The sequence below is a fragment of the Thamnophis sirtalis genome, unplaced genomic scaffold (assembly GCF_051295495.1).
Source record: "Thamnophis sirtalis isolate CommonGarterSnake01/CBP01778 unplaced genomic scaffold, rThaSir2_p1.2 scaffold_2, whole genome shotgun sequence".
NCBI lineage: Eukaryota > Metazoa > Chordata > Lepidosauria > Squamata > Natricidae > Thamnophis > Thamnophis sirtalis.
Window position 1 is genome coordinate 29166915 of NW_028261382.1, and position 18315 is coordinate 29185229.

Sequence of the window (18315 nt, forward strand, 5' to 3'; positions counted from 1 at the left end):
GCTGGAACTGGATGGGAGGAATCTGTGGCAGTGGGAGATTGGACCATGGGATGGACTTGTGGATGTGGGGGCCAAGATCTTGAGCTTTCAACTGGGTGGGGGAAAATCGAGAAGCTTTCATATTCCGGTTTTCCAGATGTGCCAACATGGCTCTCTAAATTGGAACTTTGAGGAATCTCTTGCCTCGGATTCTTATTTTATTTTGGAACCCTGACAGTAACTGCATTCAAGAAAGAGTGGATTTCAATATATTATTCTGACTCTTTTAACTATTCAAGTTGGCCATTCTGCTCTCTGCACCAAAAGGGAAAAGAAAGAGAGAGAGAGAGAGAGAGAGAGAGAGAGAGAGAGAGAGAGAGAGAGAGAGAGAGAGAAAGGAAAGAAAGACAGAAAGAGAAAGAAAAGAGAAGAAAGAGAAAAAAGAAAGACAGACAGAAAGAGAGAAAGAGAAAGGAAAAAGAAAAAGGAAGAAAAGAAAGAAAAAAGAAAGACAGACATAAAGAGACAAAGAGAGAGAAAGGAAAGAGAAGAAAGAGAAAAAAGAAACAGAGAGAGAGAGAAAGGAAAGAAAAAGGAAAGAAGAAAAAAGACAGACATAAAGAGAGAAAGAGAGAGAGAAAGAAAAGAGAAGAAAGAAAAGAAAGAGAGAAAGGAAAGAAAGAAAGAAAAAGAAAGAAAGGGAAAGAAAGAAAGAAAGATTATCTCTCTAGCTGGTGTGTTCTTGAACCTAAAAGAATAACAATCCTGTTGTTGATGTGACATCTTTTAAAAGCAGCTGTGTTTTGTGTAACTTTTTAACAGCAACCTGCATCTCAGCCTCCATCACGTTCTGGTTGACACCACCGAGGAATTCCCCTGCAATAAAATAACAACACCCCATCCCTGAATTAAGAATCCTAACATACAGCTTATTGGATAAAAACAAAATAAAATCACAGAATAATCCTTGACTTGAGAGGTAGGATTTTAAGACTCCACAGAAAAACGAATTCATTCAACTGCACTAAACCTGTAAAACCTCCCAAGAAACCATGTTTTAAAAGCAGAGGAGATTCCCCATGTAAAATGCATCACACAATCTTCTCTCTCTCTCTCTCTCTCTTTTTTTTTGAGTTAAAAAAATCCAGATTCTGAGTCGTTTGTAAGGAGAGGAAAACGTTTGATCCAAAGCATCATTCTTTGCTTTTCCGAAAGGCCCCGTCTTTAAGTCCTTCAGTCCAACGGCTGTTTTCCGTGACCCACAAAGGGGTTTTCGCTTACAAGAAAACCGTAAGCTCCATTCTGGACCGAAAACGCCTGACCCAACGGGGGGGTCATAGGAAAAACGGGATGCGGGAAGACACCGTTTTGCACCCGGTGGACGAGAAGATTTTTTCCTCTTCGGGGAAGTAGGAAAAGCTGTCGGCCACGCTTTCCACTACTTCCGGGCGAGGGGGGAGACCCTGGCTGGACATCTCGCTGACCACACACTGCTTCACGTGGTGCCGTCGCAGAGGGAGGAAGGGCACGAAGACGTCGATCAGGTTTTGCTCAAGGATCCTGGATCCCCGGAATCCATCTGAAAGAGACGTGAAGAAGGACGAAGGGTGAAACGGTACTGAACGGGCATGGGGGACCCCAAATTTCTATCTGTGTTTGATTCGGGGGTCCTTAGATTACGGTGTCAACTCTCAGTGTTGTCATGGGGACAGAAGGGGGGGCGGGGAGTGCATTCCACGCATGTCAGCTGGAGTCGGATCTCAGATTACGGCAGCCGGTTTGGGAGGAGTGCATCTTATAGGGTAATGTGATTTATGACACAGACTGAGGGGAGGGAAGGAACAGGGGTAAAGTTCAGAGATAAATCAAACAAAGCAGAGGCTTGACTGCGAACAGATCTTGCCTAAGGGAGCTCCTAATAAATGGCTGGTTTTGTATTAGAAACTTGACTCGATGATGCTTATGAATCAATGAGGGCATTTTTAGGAAGACTGACAGACAGTCAAGCCTCTGCTTTGTTCGATCTAAAGACTTCCAAGGCTTCATTCAAGATTTAAATCGTATCATTGACGAGTAGGGTCTCCTGCTTGGGCAGGGGATTGGGCTAGATGATCTGCGAGGTCCCTTCCAACGCTGTTAATCTACAGATCTCCTTTAAGTACCTTTTGAGGGACTCTCAAGGCTTCATTCAGGTTTTAAACCATAACATTGGTGTAGAGCTGCGATGGGGAACCTTGGCACATGTGTCGCCCCAGCTGAGCTCCACCGCGCATGCATGCCACCTCCCGCCACCCAGCTGATTTTGGGGTCTCTGCCACGGGGCGGAGCATGCGGGAAATGTGCGTGCATGTGCGGGGGAGATGGGGGTGTCACATGTATGCACAGGGGGTATTGTGGGGAAAATGGCGCGGCCCCCCGGATGATTTTTGGTCCCAGGAGACTGCCTATTAAGCCCAAAATGGGGCACGGTGGGGTTGCACGCGCATGCATGAGGGAGCGCAGGTAAGTCACACATGCGTGGGGGGGGCGCATATGCGTAGGGGTGCAGGGCTTTTGCATTTTCCGTTAACCAGTGTGTCGTCTGGGTATAAATATTTTGTGCCAACATTAAAATATACAATCTTAATCATCATTTAATCCCATTTTAGCTTAATTTCCAACACCTTAAGCATCGAATATTTCTTCCACAGTCATTACTTATAGTTCATATTAGATTACACCCTTTAAATCAAAAACCTTTGCTATGTTTTACTATCAATGTACCACAATTCTCATTTGACTAAAATTATTTGAACATGTTTTTACCTCAGATCTGTAAGACACAACCACATAATGGCATTCATTAGCTATTTCAAAAAATCTTCCAATAACATTACACCTTTATGACATCTTTTAAGTAAAAGTCAATTAATAAAGTTTCTAAACCTCCCCCCCTTCCCTCCCCCCATTCACTGTTTAGAATTTATATCCAAGTCACTTTAGCCAATACCATAGCATGTATATATTGTTAAACAATGTCCATTGACATTTCCTTGTTGTTATTATAATTGGCTAAAAATCATTTACTGTTTATGTCCCATCTCCTCTCGTCGGACACCCCCCCCCCAAAAAAAAATATGAACTATAAGTAATGACTGTGGAAGAAATGCACGAAAGTTATCTGTAACCAATCGACACGCTTTCTACAAGATGTAACGAAGGATGATTCTTTTTTTGTGTTTTTGTCCAATTAAAATAAAAGAAACTTTTCAAAAAAAAGTATTGAATATTATAACAATCCCACTGTAATTTATTTAACTCTCATTAGTTATATTGACTATTAATACATTTTTTCTATACTTCTTTTGTTATTAATTCTTATGCCTATTCTCTAACCACCAGTGAAAAGATTCCCAAATTGTATAATAATCGGTTGGTTCTTTCTCTTCAATTGACAAAGTCAATCTGTTCATTTCTGCACATTCTAATATTGTCCTAGTCACCGTTTTGTGACCGCCCTCATGGGCAGGGTCCATCATGGTCGTACATCCGAGGACTACCTCTATTCAGAATGGATCGGAGTTTTTTTCTCTCCCTGCCTTCTGCCTGGGGAAGTTTTTTTAAGATCCCAGTCGACCCACCAAGACTGGAAGTCCCCCCCCGTCCCAAGATACTCACTTCGGGAGTCTTTAGAAATGGCCTCCGAAATGGACGCTTCCAAGTCCTGGTGACTGACCTCCTCGCGGTCTTTTCGGTCTCGCCAGAGCTCCAAAGCCATCTGGTTAATGTGTTCTGCTCCTATATTGCTAAAATGGTCAGAGGAGAACAGCTGAAGCCCAGTGGATTTTTTCCTGGGCAGGAAAAAACCAAAGGTACAAGTACAGATTAGGCGACACCTGGCTCAAAAAACAGTCACTTGGGTGTTGTGGCCCAGCAGGAGCCGTTGGACCTGCCACCAGACTCCGACAGCGAGGGGCCCTATGAGTCGGCTCTGGAGGATGACCCTGGACAAGGTTCCGACTCCAAGCAGGGCACAGAGAGGCTGGTTGGCCACCAGGAGGAGCCTGAGCCTTGGACCAGAGGGGAGGAGCCAAGGGAGTGTGATCCTGACGTCATGCATTGGAGCAGTGGGGAGGAGCCAAGGAAGTTGTTCCTGGATGCCCGGCAGCGAAGAGCTAATAGGCGTAAGGAGCAATTACGCAGTTACAGGAGATAATTGCACTCAGCTGGTGGTAATTAGGCTCCTCTCAAGACTATAAAAGGAATGATTTTGCACACGCCCCTTTGCAGGTGTCAACGTATTCACTAAAGTTGGAGAACTCTCATGGCTAGCTTGGCAGGCTGGATTGCTGCCAAGGTCAGTCTGTGCTAGATTGCTGCCAAAGTCCTGTCTGTGTGTTAATAAATCCTTGAAGTATCTTTGCCTCTGCGTGCTTTGGTGTAGGACGAAGGGGAGTCAGAACATTTGGGGATGGACTTTGGAGTCCCAGGGGACGATCCCTTAAACATGAACCAGCCATGTGCGGCCGCAGCCAAAAATGCTAACGCAATCTTTGGTGATATAAACAGAGGCACAGAATCAAAATCACACGAAGTGTTAGTACCACTTTATAAAGCCTTAGTAAGGCCATCCCTGGAAGGCTGCATCCAGTTTTGATCCCCACGTTACCGAACAAGATGTTGAGACTTTGGAAAAAGTTCAGAGAAGAGCAACTAAGAGGATTAAAAGCCTGGAGATTGAAACATAGGAAGAACAGTTGCAGGATTTGGGTTTTTGCTAGTCGAGAGAAAAGAAGGACTAAGGGGACTAAACCCAGCCCTTCAGAAGTTAGTTATCAATTGATGATTTTTGCAAGGTCAAGGTTCCCCTCGCACATATGTGCTAGTCGTTCCCAACTCTAGGGGTGGTGGTACTCATCTCTGTTTCAAAGCCGAAGAGCCAGCGCTGTCCGAAGACATCTCGGTGGGCATGTGGCCGGCATGACTCAACTCCCGAAGGCACATCGAATGTTGTTCTCTTCCCACCAAAGGTGGTCCCTATTTTTCTACTTGCACTTTTTACCTGCTTTCGAACTGCTAGGTTGGCAGAAGCTGGGACAAGTCATGGGAGCTCACTCCGTTACGCGGCGCTCAGGATTCGAACTGCCGACCTTTCTGATCGACATGCTCAGCCATCTTAGCCCCTGAGCCACCGCGTGCCTCGTATAAACAGAGGCATAGAATCAAAATCGCGTGAAAGTATTAGTACCGCTTTATTAGTAGTATAGTCTTTACTGCCATTGTACAAAATAAATACAACCAGATTGGTTAAATTATTATTCTTAAATTATTAAAGCCTTAGGCCACCCCTGGAAGGCTGCATCCAGTTTTGGTCCCCACGTTACCGAAAAAGATGTTCAGGCTTTGGAAAAAGGGCAGAGAAGAGCAACTAAGAGGATTAAAGAGACTAAAACATACCAAGAACGGCTGCAGGAATAGGGAAGAAGAATTCCAGCTGCCACAAAGAGGAGGAGGTCCATTTATTTTCCAAAGCACCAGAAGGCAAAACAAGAAACAATGGATGGGAACTAATCAAGGAGAGAAGCCACCTGGAATTAAGGAGAAACTGCCTAACCGGGAGGACAATTAACCAGTGGAACAGAAGTTGCCACCAGAAGTTGAGGGTGCTCCATCACTGGGGATCTTTAAGAAGAATCTAGACAGCCACTTGTCTGACGTGATAAGAGGGGCCTGAGCAGGGGGTTGGAGTAGAAGATCTAGTAAGGCTACACCTAGAGTACCGCATCCAGTTTTGGTCACTACACTATAAAAAAGAGGTTGAGGCTCTGGGAAGAGTGCAGAGAAGAGCAACCAGGATGATGAAGGGACTGGAGGCTCAAACACAGGATGAACGATTGCAGGAACTGGGCATGGCTAGTCTTGTGAAGACAAGGACCAGGGGAGACAGGAGAGCATCTTCCAATATTTGAGGGGCTGCCCCAGAGAGGAGGAAGCGGATCAAGCTATTTTCCAAAGCACCCAAAGGCCAGAGAAGGAATAATGGATGGAAACGGATCCAGGAGAGATTCAACCTGGAAATAAGGAGGAATTTCACGACAGTGAGAATAATCAACTCATGGAACAGAAGTTGTGGGAGCTTCATCATCGGAGGCTTTCAAGAAGAGACTGGACTGCCCTCTGTCAGAAATGATGTAGGGTCTCCTGCTTGGGTGGGGTGGGGGGGTTGGACTAGATGACCTCCAAGGCCCCTTCCAACTCTGGCATTCTATATTCAAAGGAAGAGAAGTTGCCTTCAGAAGTTGTGGGAGCTCCATCAATGAGGCTTTCAAGAAGAGACTGGACTGCCCTCTGCCAGAAATGGTGTAAGGTCTCCTGCTCGGGTGGGGGGGGGGGGTTGGACTAGATGACCTATAAGGCCCCTTCCGACTCTGTTACTCTGTTAAATAACCTCCCAGGTCCCTTCCAGCTCTATCCTGATTGACTGAATAACTGATCGACTGACTACCTCTCCCATATTCCCCAGCCTTGTGTCTAACCCCCCCCCCATTACCTGATAAAAACGAAGATAGCTTTCCGGTAGTTGGTTCCGAAGACCACCCAGGAGGATCCCAGGAAGGGGGCCACCACGTCGATCAAGCCCGGCTGCAGATCGTCCATCTCGTCGAAGAGGAAAAGGGACCGGCTACACTGGGTGATATTTCCCTGGATCCAACTTCGGAGATCGCCCTTAGGCAGAAGAGGGGTGGGGGAAATGAAGGACAAAAATGAAGAAGAACCGACATTGGAAAAGGATAGCAAAAACAGAAAGGCGCTCACGCGCTCGCAAACCGCCCCATCAGGATATAAGCAAAGCGGGGGGACTCCAGATCCCATCATCCACGCCCAGGGGAAGCCGCCCTACAGTGATAGGTTTCCCCCTTTCAGTCCCGTCTTAAAAATTCTTGGCAGATCTATTAAGCAGAACCTCGTCGGACCAACTTTTCGCAATTACAGGTAAGTCCTTAACTTACAACCCAGTTCATTTAGTGTCCGTTTAAAGATGCAACGGCACGGAAAGAAGTGACTTGCAACCGTTTTTCACACTTACGACTTTGGATCATGTGATCAACATTCCCACGCTTGGCAAGTGATTCATATTTATGACCGCGATCCCCTTTTGCAACCATCTACCAGCAAACTCAGTGGGGGGGATTCAGATTCACTTAACAACCGGGTTATTCACTTATCGACTGGAGCACGACTGATTTAACGACGGAGGCGAGAAAGATTGTAAAACGATCGCAAAAGTCACCTAACCACTGTCTCACTTAGCCACCATAATTTGGGGGCTCAATCGTGATAAGTCAAGAAGTACCTGGATTCACATTTACAGCAGCACCGAAGAATGTGATTTAAAGCCCTCGCATTTACAACGGTCACAGCAATCCCCACAGATTCTCCACGATCAAACATTTACTTGCTTGGCAATTGGCATGTATGACAACTGCGTTTTGAATCTCCCCAGCTGGCTTCTGGCAAGCAAAATCAAGGAGGGGACAAAGCCAGATTCGCTTAACAACCATGTGATTCACTCAACGATGGCAAGGGCCACGCTTAAGAACCCCGGCAAGGAAGATCGTAAAATCAGATGCGACTCCTTTAAAAACTGCCTTGTTTGTTGATGACGTTATCCATTCAGTCGTGTCCGACACTGGGCCACTCTTACGCCTTGCTTCGCCATGGAAATCTAGTTCCAATTGCAGTCAGATGTTGAGGACTACTGGTTTCGTAAATGTAAAAGTTCCCCTCGCACATAGGTGCTAGTCGTTCCCGACTCTAGGGGGCGATGCTCATTTCCGTTTCAAAGCCGAAGACCCAGCGCTGTCCGAAGACGTCTCTGTGGTCATGTGGCCGGTATGACTCAATGCCGAAGGTGCACGGAACACTGTTCCCTTCCCACCAAAGGTGGTTTCTATTTTTCTACTTGCACTTTTTACCTGCTTTCGAACTGCTAGGTTGGCAGAAGCTGGGACGAGTCAAGGGAGCTCACTCCGTTACGCGGTGCTGGGGTTTCGAACTGCTGAACTGCCGACCTTTCCGATCCACAGGCTCAACACACTGAGCCATCTTTTTTGGCTAACCGGCCGCAAAACATACCACGGCAGAGACCAGAGTTTGCTGAAGTACCGCCTCGCAAGGCTGTTGTGTCCACAGAAGCAAAAAAAAAAAAAGGAAAGGGTTCGCATGCGATTTGGGGCAGGGGGAAATGGACTCCCCCCAACCTCTGTTACCTTGTATTGCTGGAGACGGTCAGCATGGGGGAAATGAACCTGCGGGGAGAAGCGGTGGACGTAAGGAGTCCGGAGACCTGTCCGGAAGAGGTGCCGGGCCAGCAGGGAGCTGAGGTAGGTTTTTCCGGTGCCTGTCGCCCCGTGAAAGGAGAGGACCAAGGGCTTGGCGGGCTCAGGGTCCTGCACGAAGTTCTTCAGGCCTTGGAGGAGCAGCTGCCTGGCCAGAGGCTGCCCTACAAGGCGCAGGGCTAATTCGCACTCGAGACCTGGAAGGAGGAAGACAAAGAAAGGCTTGAGAAAATGCCAAGCTTCCTATTTCTGTGTCCCTAATGCCCCCTTTCCGGGCTTTAAAATTAGGACTGATCCTCACCCCCCAAAAGAGAACCCATAAATCGAACCACTTTGGATCTCACAACAACCCTACGAGGTAGGACAGGTGCAATTGGAATGGTTAGAAGCTTCAAACTTGAGATATATGGGAACTCGCCTCTCTGCGCCCCCCAGCGGACGCTCCCACCACTACAACATCCGCTTGTAGCCTCACCCGTTAAATCCGGCAAGAAGTCGCATTCGCAGGACGCCGAGAGGCTGCAATGCCAGGCGCCCGGCCACCAGGGGGAGCCCGAGAGCACCAACCCGGGCAGAGGCAGCAGAAGCAGCAACAGCAAGAGCGGTAGCCGCCTTCCCGCGAAAGCGCCCCCGCCCCTCTCCATGCTGGCTCTCCGCCCGCGAAGAGGGTCGGGAAGCGCGCTCCCGCGTCCCCGCGTGCGGCGGCCTTATTCCCGGCCTGCCCCGCGGCCCGGCTCGTGCTCGCAGGCGGAGAGCAAATAAAATTCCCCGCTTCCGCCACTGAGCGAGGGGGCGGGGCTTCAGGGGCGGGGCTTCCTATGGGGAGGTATTTATAGGCTCCGCCTCCCCAACCGTTCCCGGGTTTTTTTTTCTTTCAAAAAATGGGCGGGAATAAAATAGTTTGAGGGGGAAAATTGGAAATTAATATATATTAAAAATAAATGTATATATATTTAATATAGTTTAATATAGTTTGAGGGGGGAAATTGGAAATAAATATATATTAAAAATAAATATATACATTTATATATAAATAAAATATTATCGCGGCAGGAAGCCAATGGAGAACTGAAATTTGAAGGAGGGAAAAGCAATTAAAATAAAATAAAAAACATGCAAAGCAATGTTTAAAGCAAAGAGGAAGGGAAAGGAGCTTGAAAGAAAAATGGGGGGGGGAAATGAGTTTGGGTGGCTGGGAAGTTAAAATTTAATTTAAATTTATTTTAGGCAAGGGCAATAGATGAGAAAAAATGGGTTTGGCGTGAAAAATAAAGTTATGAGGAAGGGAAATGGGGAAAAATATCTCAAGGGAAATGGGGGTGGGGGGAGAGAGAAAAAAACCCCAAGATATTTACGAGATGTTTGGGAAAATATTGAAATATAGAAGAGGCAGGAATTTGAAAGGAGGCAGTGAGGAGAAAAGAAATGAATTTTAAAAGGAAAAATGGCTTCAAAAGAAGGGTGGAGAGGAATTGGTTAAAAAATGTAGACAAATGTGGTATTTATTTAGAAATGGAGGAGAAATTGGTGGGGAAATGGATGAAAAATCAGCTTGAAAGTGCAATTCAGATACAAATGAAAGAAGAAAAATAAGCTAAAGGGAGAAAATGGGGTGAAAATGGGGAGGAAAAAGGGGATGTTTGAACCAAAAACAAGCCAGGATCAAAACTAACCAAGAGAAACCCTAAGAAATGCCAAATCAAATGCAAAATGCCCAGCAAAACCCATCTCTGATTTTGGTTCAGAAATTAGTAGAATTTAGCATTAGAAATTAATTTTCAAGTGGAAAGTAGTTAATTTCCATTTTGATTAGTCAATTTCTGGGGAGTTTATTTCACTTTCTAGTCACTTTCAGGCTTGCTTGGATTTTTCTGGTTAATTTCACTCTGGGGAGGAAAACAAAATTTTATGCTTGCTGGTTTTTTTGTTTTTGTTTTGCCAATTTTAAGCAGATCTACTTGTGTAAAATAAGCTTTTCTTAATATTGACCCATCTTCACATTTCTTTCTGTGGTATTCTTCAATAATTTGGAAGCACTTTTTTTTAAAGAAACAATGGCCATTCTTGAGCTATATTGCTAATTTAAAAATGGAAATCTAGGTTTTAGACAATAAATTTGCATTTTTCCAGTTTCATCCTATGTAGTTTTACTCAAAAGTCAGCTCCATTGTGTTTAAAGAAAGCTACTCTTTTTAAGCTCAAGCTTGGGAAGAAAGATAAGCATTTTTTGTTTTGTTTTTAGGACATAAAAAGGGGTTTGATATCCGAAAAGGCAGGGCATACAGTCCTAAAACAACCTATCCTCGATCTTATTGGATACAATTATTTCCATGTGCCTAAATTGCATTTTCCAATGTGTTCTTATTTAAAAAGTGCACTGTTCCATTCTTCCCAAAATAATTTTATAGCTCATTTCAAAAAGACAAATGCAGCAGTCAGAAAGTGTGTTTAACTCCACCATAAACCCTTTCTGAAGAAAAAAAGCATAAAAGTTTATTGTATGCAAGAATTGAGGAAACACACTCCATTGTATCTGTACATTCATTTACAAGACCCAAAAGAACAATGTCAATTATTTACACATGAGACCTGAATACATATGTATATATATTTATACGTACATGTACACCCCATATGGATTTTTTAAAGATTTACAAAACAACCCTCATTCCCTGCATTAACATGAAAGGAAGTTAAAAAAAAGAGGCTTTAAGAAAATAAAGGAATGTTACTTGGCATCAATGAAAGGACTGGAATTGGAGGCTTTGGATATCTGGAAAGAAAGATGGCAGTGGCCAAACTTTACCTGATTGTTTAAAATGTATTATTAAATTTATTTACTATCTATCTTGTCATGGGTCTACGCTGGGCGGCTTATAGTTGATGGATTAAGTTGGGTGTAGAATGAATGTTGGTGATGATCAGAGATGCCCATGAAAATAGGAAAGTTAAATTTGGGAGTTGTCTTGCTGCCTGCGGGTGTGCCTTGTCACCCAAGTCCTTCTGAGGTTTTGGGGAATTAAACAAACCCTGATCAGCCCCACTGGACCCCTCAAAGCTGGTTGGAAATCGCTCTATTCCAATTCATGGTGACGGAGAACAGGGGGATCTCAACATAATGGAAGGAGCAGGGAGAAGATTCCTGCACTTTTGATTTCAAACCCCACTGTGAGGCATCAAACCCGGGCAGGAAACTTGGCTATGAACCAGTCGTGAATTTTAACTCTGAAGCTTTGCCTCTTTCGTGAACCACACTGCAGATCTTCAATACGAATCTGCATGGCTGCTATCTAGCATGCTTGGCCAGTGCATTGTCTTCCCTGGTTTGCACGATCAGCCATGGTCTCCTGGAGTTACTCAGTCGTTATCAAGTTTTGCAGGAACAAAGTCAACCTGGTGATTGTTATCAGTATTTCATGCTGGAAAGGCCCTTTTGGGGGTGGGTGGGCTCAGCCGCTTCCCTTTCGGTCAAACAGTCCCATCGCTTGAGATCCCCCCCCTCCCCGTTGCCAGAAAGCTGTTGTCCAGCTACAGCTCGCTCGAACGCACTGCTGGCTCCAATTTGTGGGACAGGGCGGTGAGGACCTTGTTAAATTTCTCGTAGCGCTCGCTCTGGCTGCTTTCGGCCCCCCGACTTCCCCATAAGAGACGGAGCTGAAATTCGGTGCTGAAGACCTCCAAAAGCTCTGCTTGTGGTTGGAACCCTGCAGGGAGACAAGAATACAATTAAAATCCTGCTGGAGAAGTTTACATTTTTAGATTCTTGGTTCACGTTCATCACCTTAAATGTATGGGTAACTGAGGTCAACTTTATCTCCACACAGAAGAGATCTAGCACTCTCCTTGAGTGGGCTGAGTGGCATATATAAGGGTATATATTGTTATTATCCTTGCTTCCCAAAATTTGAAGATTACCTTTGAAAATTATAGGAGCAGACCAACAGCATTATTTTTGTTGTCTCCAGAAAGCCACCAATTAGCTTCTGATTATCAAGAAATTCCTTTGGGAATCCTTTCTTTTGAGCAAACCCATGCAAAGGTGGACCTAATTTAGCATTAAAATCTCCAAGCAATATAATTATGGATTTGAGGATACAGTATGGATATATCTTGTATTACTTCTAAACATGTCCAATAGTCAGGGATGTGTTTGGAGGAATGTATGCATTTATATTACTCCAAATTCCTCGTATCTAAATTTCACAGCTAAGAAAAAAATACGAAAACTGAGCTTCATTATATAGTTTCTCTCCCTGGCATTGCAATTCTTGTTGGATAGAAACACATAACCCACCAGAAAGTTGCCCTTTATCCTTTGTTTTTTGGTGGGCAAAGCCCATCCCCGAAAGCCCCAGAAGTTGTACTGATTCGTCCTCTTCAGTTAGCTGGGTTTCCTGGATGGCTATTGCATCAAATTTAGATAAGAAACTCACTATATAGTCCACTTTCAACCCCTTCCTTCCAGTCAGTTATGTTCCAAGTCACAATTTGCGTAGGACTCCTGAAAGCAAGATATTCTGATTTGGGAATAAATATTCTCACTAGGGATATTCTGACTAGGGAATAAATAAAGCTATTGAAGGCCGCCTTATTTTTGGAGCTGAATCAATATTGACTATACTTCCTGTGTAAGCACAATTATTGTAAAGTTCAATATTCCTCCTCACCAGTTGTAATTGTTGGTCTTTATCTTGATTGCTAGTATTCCCCTGTATTTTCATCTAAGACTTAGGACTCATTAATCATTATTATCTCGTTGTACTGGATGGTTAATTTGGACTTGTACTGTTATATCCCACTGTGTATCTTTTTTTTGTTTTGTTTTGGAGTAACACGCCTTCTCTTTTTATTCATTGGGGATTTGCTTTCAAATGCCGACCTTGATAATAGCAGACAACAATAGAGCAGCTAGAGGGGAGCAGAGTATTCAAACTTTCTATTGCATTAGTTACCAATTTCAACATTGAACTATTTATTCCGATTTTCTTTAAAATCAGCTGTTGATCTCCTGGGCAAAAAAGGGTGGCAACTCATGGATTAATTCTTCCCCATCTTCCATAAATTAGAACTTTGTGTTAAGTAAATCTGAATTCTCTCTTTTACTATCATCCTTGCTAATCGGGGAAATATTTATTTGGCTGTTAATGGTTTAGCAATCCCAAAGTTGGAATCGGCCTCCCTTGCTGTCTTGGCTCTCTGCCCAGATTTTAGCACAAGCTGCATTTGGGTAGTATAAAACACCCATATTGGCCGAATACAATATTTCTTTAGAAAGGTTTTTCAAGCGATGAAAGAAATAATAGGCTCAAAGGTTAACAATAATCTTTTACAAGCATGTTTGCTGGGGAGCCAAAAAATCAGTGTTAGTTCATTAGAATATATCCTTGCAGTGTAAAAGTTTGGGAAAGAAAGTTCCGCATGTCTCGTCTGATACGCTACCTGTCCCTATTCAAAGGAATATCAGCAACTCGGAGTAGGATTTTATTAATAATTTGTGTCTAGAACTCTATTCTTATTTGGCCTATGGGCTAATCAACTAATTGCTGTAAATAGAGCTTACGCCACTAATTAAGCTGATCGGCTGTGTGTCCTCACAACACAATCCCCTGACTCAACTGCCACTGCTGACACATACCTACCCATTAACTATAGTTTGTATGCCACAACTGGTTCACAAACAAACCATTTTGTAGTTTTAGGTGTGCGGAAGCAGCATCAAACTCCTATGAAAGGATTTGCACACTTCTATCTGGATCCTGGCAAACGAATGCCCCCTAGCGGCTAACAAGGCATCTCTTCCAAACATTTCTCTCCTTTTCAAACTTTTTATAAATATTTTCTCTGCCGCAAGCATTTCTGCTTTACTGCTTCCTCTGGGGGTCTGTATGCAGTGATGCCCCTCTTCTTTCTTGGATGAACTTTTGTTTAGGCTGAGCTACAAAATTGAAGTTGTTTATTAAATTTGTTCGCCACCCATCTTTGCCGCAAGATGACTCCGGGCCATAAATATATAAAATCACATTAAAGTTAGCGATTGTGAAATCCTATCAAACTGATTACAGTTTGAGACGTTTTCTTACAGCCAAACCTTTCCTGCAATACTCCAAAACGCCCCATAATTTTGCTTTTTCTCTTACCAATGAGCAGGCTTTATATTATCTCTAGCTGTTCGGAAATGCCCAGCTACCTCCTCTAGGACTTCTCCCCTCCTTCCTTTCTCTCCCTCCACCATCGGTGTTTTGTTCCTTTGTGCATTGCAGTCCAATGGTGGGATTCAAATTTTTTTACTACCAGTTCTGTTGATGTGGCTTGGTGGGTATGGCTTGGTAAGCATGGCAGGGGGAAGGATGCTGCAAAATCTCCATTCCCTCCCCACTCCAGGGAAGGATACTGCAAAATCCCCATTCCCTCCCCACTCCAGGGGAAGGATACTGTAAAATCTCCATTCCTTCCCTACTCCAGGGAAGGATACTGTAAAATCTCCATTCTCTCTACACTCCAGGGGAAGGACACTGTAAAAACTCCATTCCCATCCCACTCCAGGGGAAGGATACTGTAAAATCCCCATTCCCTCCCCACTCCAGGGGAAGGATACTGTAAAATCCCCATTCCCTCCTCCCTCCAAGGGAAGGATACTGTAAAATCCCCATTCCCTCCCCACTCCAGGGGAAGGATACTGCAAAATCTCCATTCCCTCCCCACTCCAGGGGAAGGATACTGCAAAATCCCCCACATTTGGGCTTCCGCCCGTATGGCATACCTTGCAGCTTCACCTCCGCGTTGGTGTGGTAGAGTCCCCCGTGGTGAGCCACCATGCGCGCTGCGTCCAGATGGGCCATAACCACCTCCACACTATTGTCCAGGTTCTCCCAGGGCTCAGGGTGGTCTGGCAGCGCCGTGTCTCTTTCCAGAAGAGTGATGAGAGGCACGATGTGAGGGAAGGTGGTGTTTGATAAGGATGGTCCTTCTGGGAGGAGAAAAGAGATGGAGGGTTGTCCAAGTCATACAGCTATTCTACAGGCTCAGCTTCCCTCCATGGGAGCTTCTGCTTCTCGAAATTTTAGATGGTCTTTGGGGCTTTCTAGATATAAAATAACTGGAGGTACGGTATGCTAACTGCCTTTAGATTGTCTCCTTCTGGTCAGGCTTCATCTGTAACACTGGCTTGGGAGGCAACATTTGAAGAAAGATTTGGGGGAAGAGAGGCACATTCTGCCTCTATTTATTAAATTTTTATGCCACCCATCTTCCCTGTACTGGGGATTCTAGGCGCCTTGCAAAACAAGTAGAAAAATAAATGGAACTATTAAAACGACACCGATTGAAGATTTTAAAACTATACTGAAACCAGAACTAAGAGATGGACAGGATGGGGAATGAGATCTTCTTAATACTTCTATTGACTTATTGATCTAAGTGGCTACAAATTCACCTCTTCAGATACAAATGTATATTTTTCCCCTCTAAATTGTTCCCAGTTGCAACATTTCCCAAAATTTATAACTTAAGGTCTACGTTAGTGACTCCTAAATCCACTGGTTACTAGACAAGAAAGGGACTGTTCCATAATTTCATTTCAACTAAGAAATACCTTGATTGCATTTCTACCCTGCTTTCTCCAGTGAATTAAGGGCTACCCTTATTTTATATATATATATATCTATATGCTCTAATTGACAATTAAAAGAGGGGAATGTGCGTGCATGTGCATAATTAAGAGGCACGGTGAAGAAATGTAAAACTTCTGCTCCTTGCAAATGTATTCTTTGAACTCCTTGAAGAATGGAGTTCGCTCATCAAGCTTGTGTGCAAAAATCTGTACACACAAAGCTGCTGGCTCACCTTTTCCTTCGTTGAGGCTCTTTAAAAATGGCTTCAGCGTCTTCTCGTACAGAATGGCGCCTTCTGTGTAACGCTGGCGTAAAACCATCCAGGTTTGCTCCAGGCGGGAGATCTGAAGGACAAAGAAATAAGGGGAAATAGCCAGTTGTGGGTCAACGACACTAACCTGGCAAGGTGTAATGATGCCTCTGGTCTGGGGGCCCCAAAGCACAACCCAGCAGATAGCATTTGAGGAGGGTGTCAGGGTCTTGTCCTCAGAGGCCCATTCAAGAATAAGCTCGCCATTGGGAGGTGGGGGGAGAAAAATAAGAATTTGGAGTGACACAAGTGAAGACTAGAGTGGTGTGGTGGCCCTAGAGGTGGAGCTCTTCCCTCACAATCAGGAGGCTGTGAGTTCAATCCTAGGTAGAGGCAGATATTTCTCTCGGCACACTGAGAATATATCTGCTGAACAAAACTCCACCCTGGCAACAAGAAAAGCATCCAGCCAGTAAACACTCTGCTCCATTCAGTTGCCTGGACTCCACCTTGCAAGGAATTATGGTGTCATTAAAAGATGATGGTGACTTAGGTGAAGATTAGGCAGAGCTCCTCTAAGATGTTCCAGGATTTTTACTCTGGGTCCCCATCAGATTTCCACATTCTTGGGAAGCTTTCCTCCCTGGCGGGCGCTGACAATTACCTGGGTCATTTCTAACGCATTCATCACAGCGGCAAAACTGTACATGTTGCCCATGGTGCTCTTCAGCTCGGCGGCCAGCTGAATGGTCTTGTGGAGAAGAGAGGCCCGCTCCTCCATGCTTCCTGTGCACCCCAAAATATCCACCGCGATCATGATGGTCATTGTGTGGAACCTAACGGGAAGAAGCAGCCATCAGGTTTTGTAGTCCTGGCTGGATCCCGTGCGGCGAGATGTTTTCAAGTGCTTTTGGGTATCGAGGACTAGAAACTTGCAAGCAAGCTCCGTTCGAATCGCCAAAGTCTTCATCTAAGAAGATGGCAATGCACTTTGCAGATCTGTTCCCCCCCCCCCACTTTCTCCATCACTTCTTGCCTCTTTTTGCTTCGTCAACGCTTACCTTTCCAACAAATCCAGTCGAAGCTGATGTCCGTGGGGCAGGGTGAGCAGCTCCATCCCTGAGCTGACTCCCATGAGCCTCTGCATCTCCTTGGTAACCCCCAGTATCCTAGCAACCTGCAACAAAGAGGACAGAGGGGTTTAATCTCCACACCCTGGTCCTTGGATGGAGAGAGGGGAAAGCCTCCGCAAAGAATAATGGAAAAAAACAGGAATCCTTAATGACTGCAATAAATTCCCTTTCCTATCTCGCCTTTCCATGCTTTCATACTGCCAGGAGGGCTCTCAAGTCAAATCGTAGCGAGAAAAAAATTGCTTCAGCAAAAGGGAACCAAAGTTCCTTCCTGCTCTGTTCTATTGACCCAGATCAAGAGTCTCTATGCCCCTTGAAGGGACTTTACTTTCCTGGGCTCCAAGATCACTGCAGATGGGGATGCCGAAGAATGGAGGCCTTTGAACTCTGGTGCTGGAGAAGAAGACTCCTGCGAGTCCCTTGGACTGCAAGGCCATCCAACCGGTTCCACCACAAAACCGTGATGCCCTTATCCGCACCGACATAAGTGCGGAGGCAAATCCGCGGCGTCCGAAGCGCTAAGAAAAAAACGACCCTACCGCCGCGACAACAGCGCGGTGACAGAAGGGCGTTCTACATGCTTCGTTCTTTGCCTCCAAAGGTAGCCCTCCTCCTCCAGCTGACAGCGGCAGCGGGCACGGGGCAAAGCGGGCTGCCCAGCAGCAGCAGCCCGCGGGAAGGGTCCAGCACAGCCACGGGGGGCAGCAGGAAGCGGAGGAGGACGCGGCAGCGGCGGCGGCTGAGGCTCTCCCGGGCCGGCGAAGCGGGCTTGCCCGGCGGAGGCAGGCTGCCCTCTTCTTCCTCAACAACATCTCCTTGGACGGGCGGCCTCCGCCGGCGGCGGCTCCCCCAGAGGAAGAGTCAGGGCGGGCGGCGGCGGCGGCTGAGGCTCTCCCGGGGCCGGCGAAGCGGGTTGCCCGGTGGCGGCGGCCACCCATCCAAGGAGATGTTGTTGAGGAAGAAGAGGGCGGCCTGCCTCTGCCGGGCAAGCCCGCTTCGCCGGCCCCGGGAGAGCCTCAGCCGCC

The 18315-nt window shown here is 45.6% G+C and overlaps 3 protein-coding genes across 4 annotated transcripts in view; 1 reads left to right on the top strand and 2 right to left on the bottom strand.

Annotated features, from left to right (window-relative positions):
* The window catches only part of TTC16 (tetratricopeptide repeat domain 16), a 29298-nt gene extending 28361 nt beyond the window's left edge, over nt 1-937 (top strand). The window contains exon 14 of the mRNA XM_087704622.1: nt 802-937. The gene's annotated coding sequence lies outside the window, so the exon portion shown is untranslated. The remainder of the gene's footprint in view (nt 1-801) is intronic.
* A 376-nt stretch (nt 938-1313) lies between these two features.
* TOR2A (torsin family 2 member A) lies at nt 1314-9063 on the bottom strand. Its single transcript, XM_087704624.1, has 5 exons — nt 8773-9063; nt 8229-8494; nt 6509-6684; nt 3637-3764; nt 1314-1558 (listed from the first exon to the last, which is right to left on the bottom strand). Exons 1-5 carry the CDS (start codon nt 8939-8941, stop codon nt 1314-1316), a joined length of 984 nt encoding a protein of 327 aa, XP_087560750.1. The 5' UTR covers nt 8942-9063.
* A 1707-nt stretch (nt 9064-10770) lies between these two features.
* The window catches only part of SH2D3C (SH2 domain containing 3C), a 43357-nt gene continuing 35812 nt past the window's right edge, over nt 10771-18315 (bottom strand). For both annotated transcript variants that reach the window (XM_087704619.1, XM_087704618.1), the window contains 5 exons: nt 17219-17334; nt 16822-16993; nt 16140-16251; nt 15058-15264; nt 10771-12001 (listed from right to left, as the gene is read on the bottom strand). In XM_087704619.1, the coding sequence (XP_087560745.1) occupies nt 11826-12001; nt 15058-15264; nt 16140-16251; nt 16822-16993; nt 17219-17334 (783 nt within the window). In that variant the 3' untranslated portion in view covers nt 10771-11825. The remainder of the gene's footprint in view (nt 12002-15057; nt 15265-16139; nt 16252-16821; nt 16994-17218; nt 17335-18315) is intronic.

What these genes read in the sequence shown, in the direction of transcription:
- TOR2A (XM_087704624.1), bottom strand. Translation starts at nt 8,941, where the DNA reads ATGGAGAGGGGCGGGGGCGCTTTCGCGGGAAGGCGGCTACCGCTCTTG. An exon ending in GCTATCTTCGTTTTTATCAG is followed by an intron (nt 3,765 to 6,508) that starts GTAATGGGGGGG and finishes TGACCATTTTAG; the next exon opens with CAATATAGGAGCAGAACACA. An exon ending in CATTTCTAAAGACTCCCGAA is followed by an intron (nt 1,559 to 3,636) that starts GTGAGTATCTTG and finishes CGTCTCTTTCAG; the next exon opens with ATGGATTCCGGGGATCCAGG.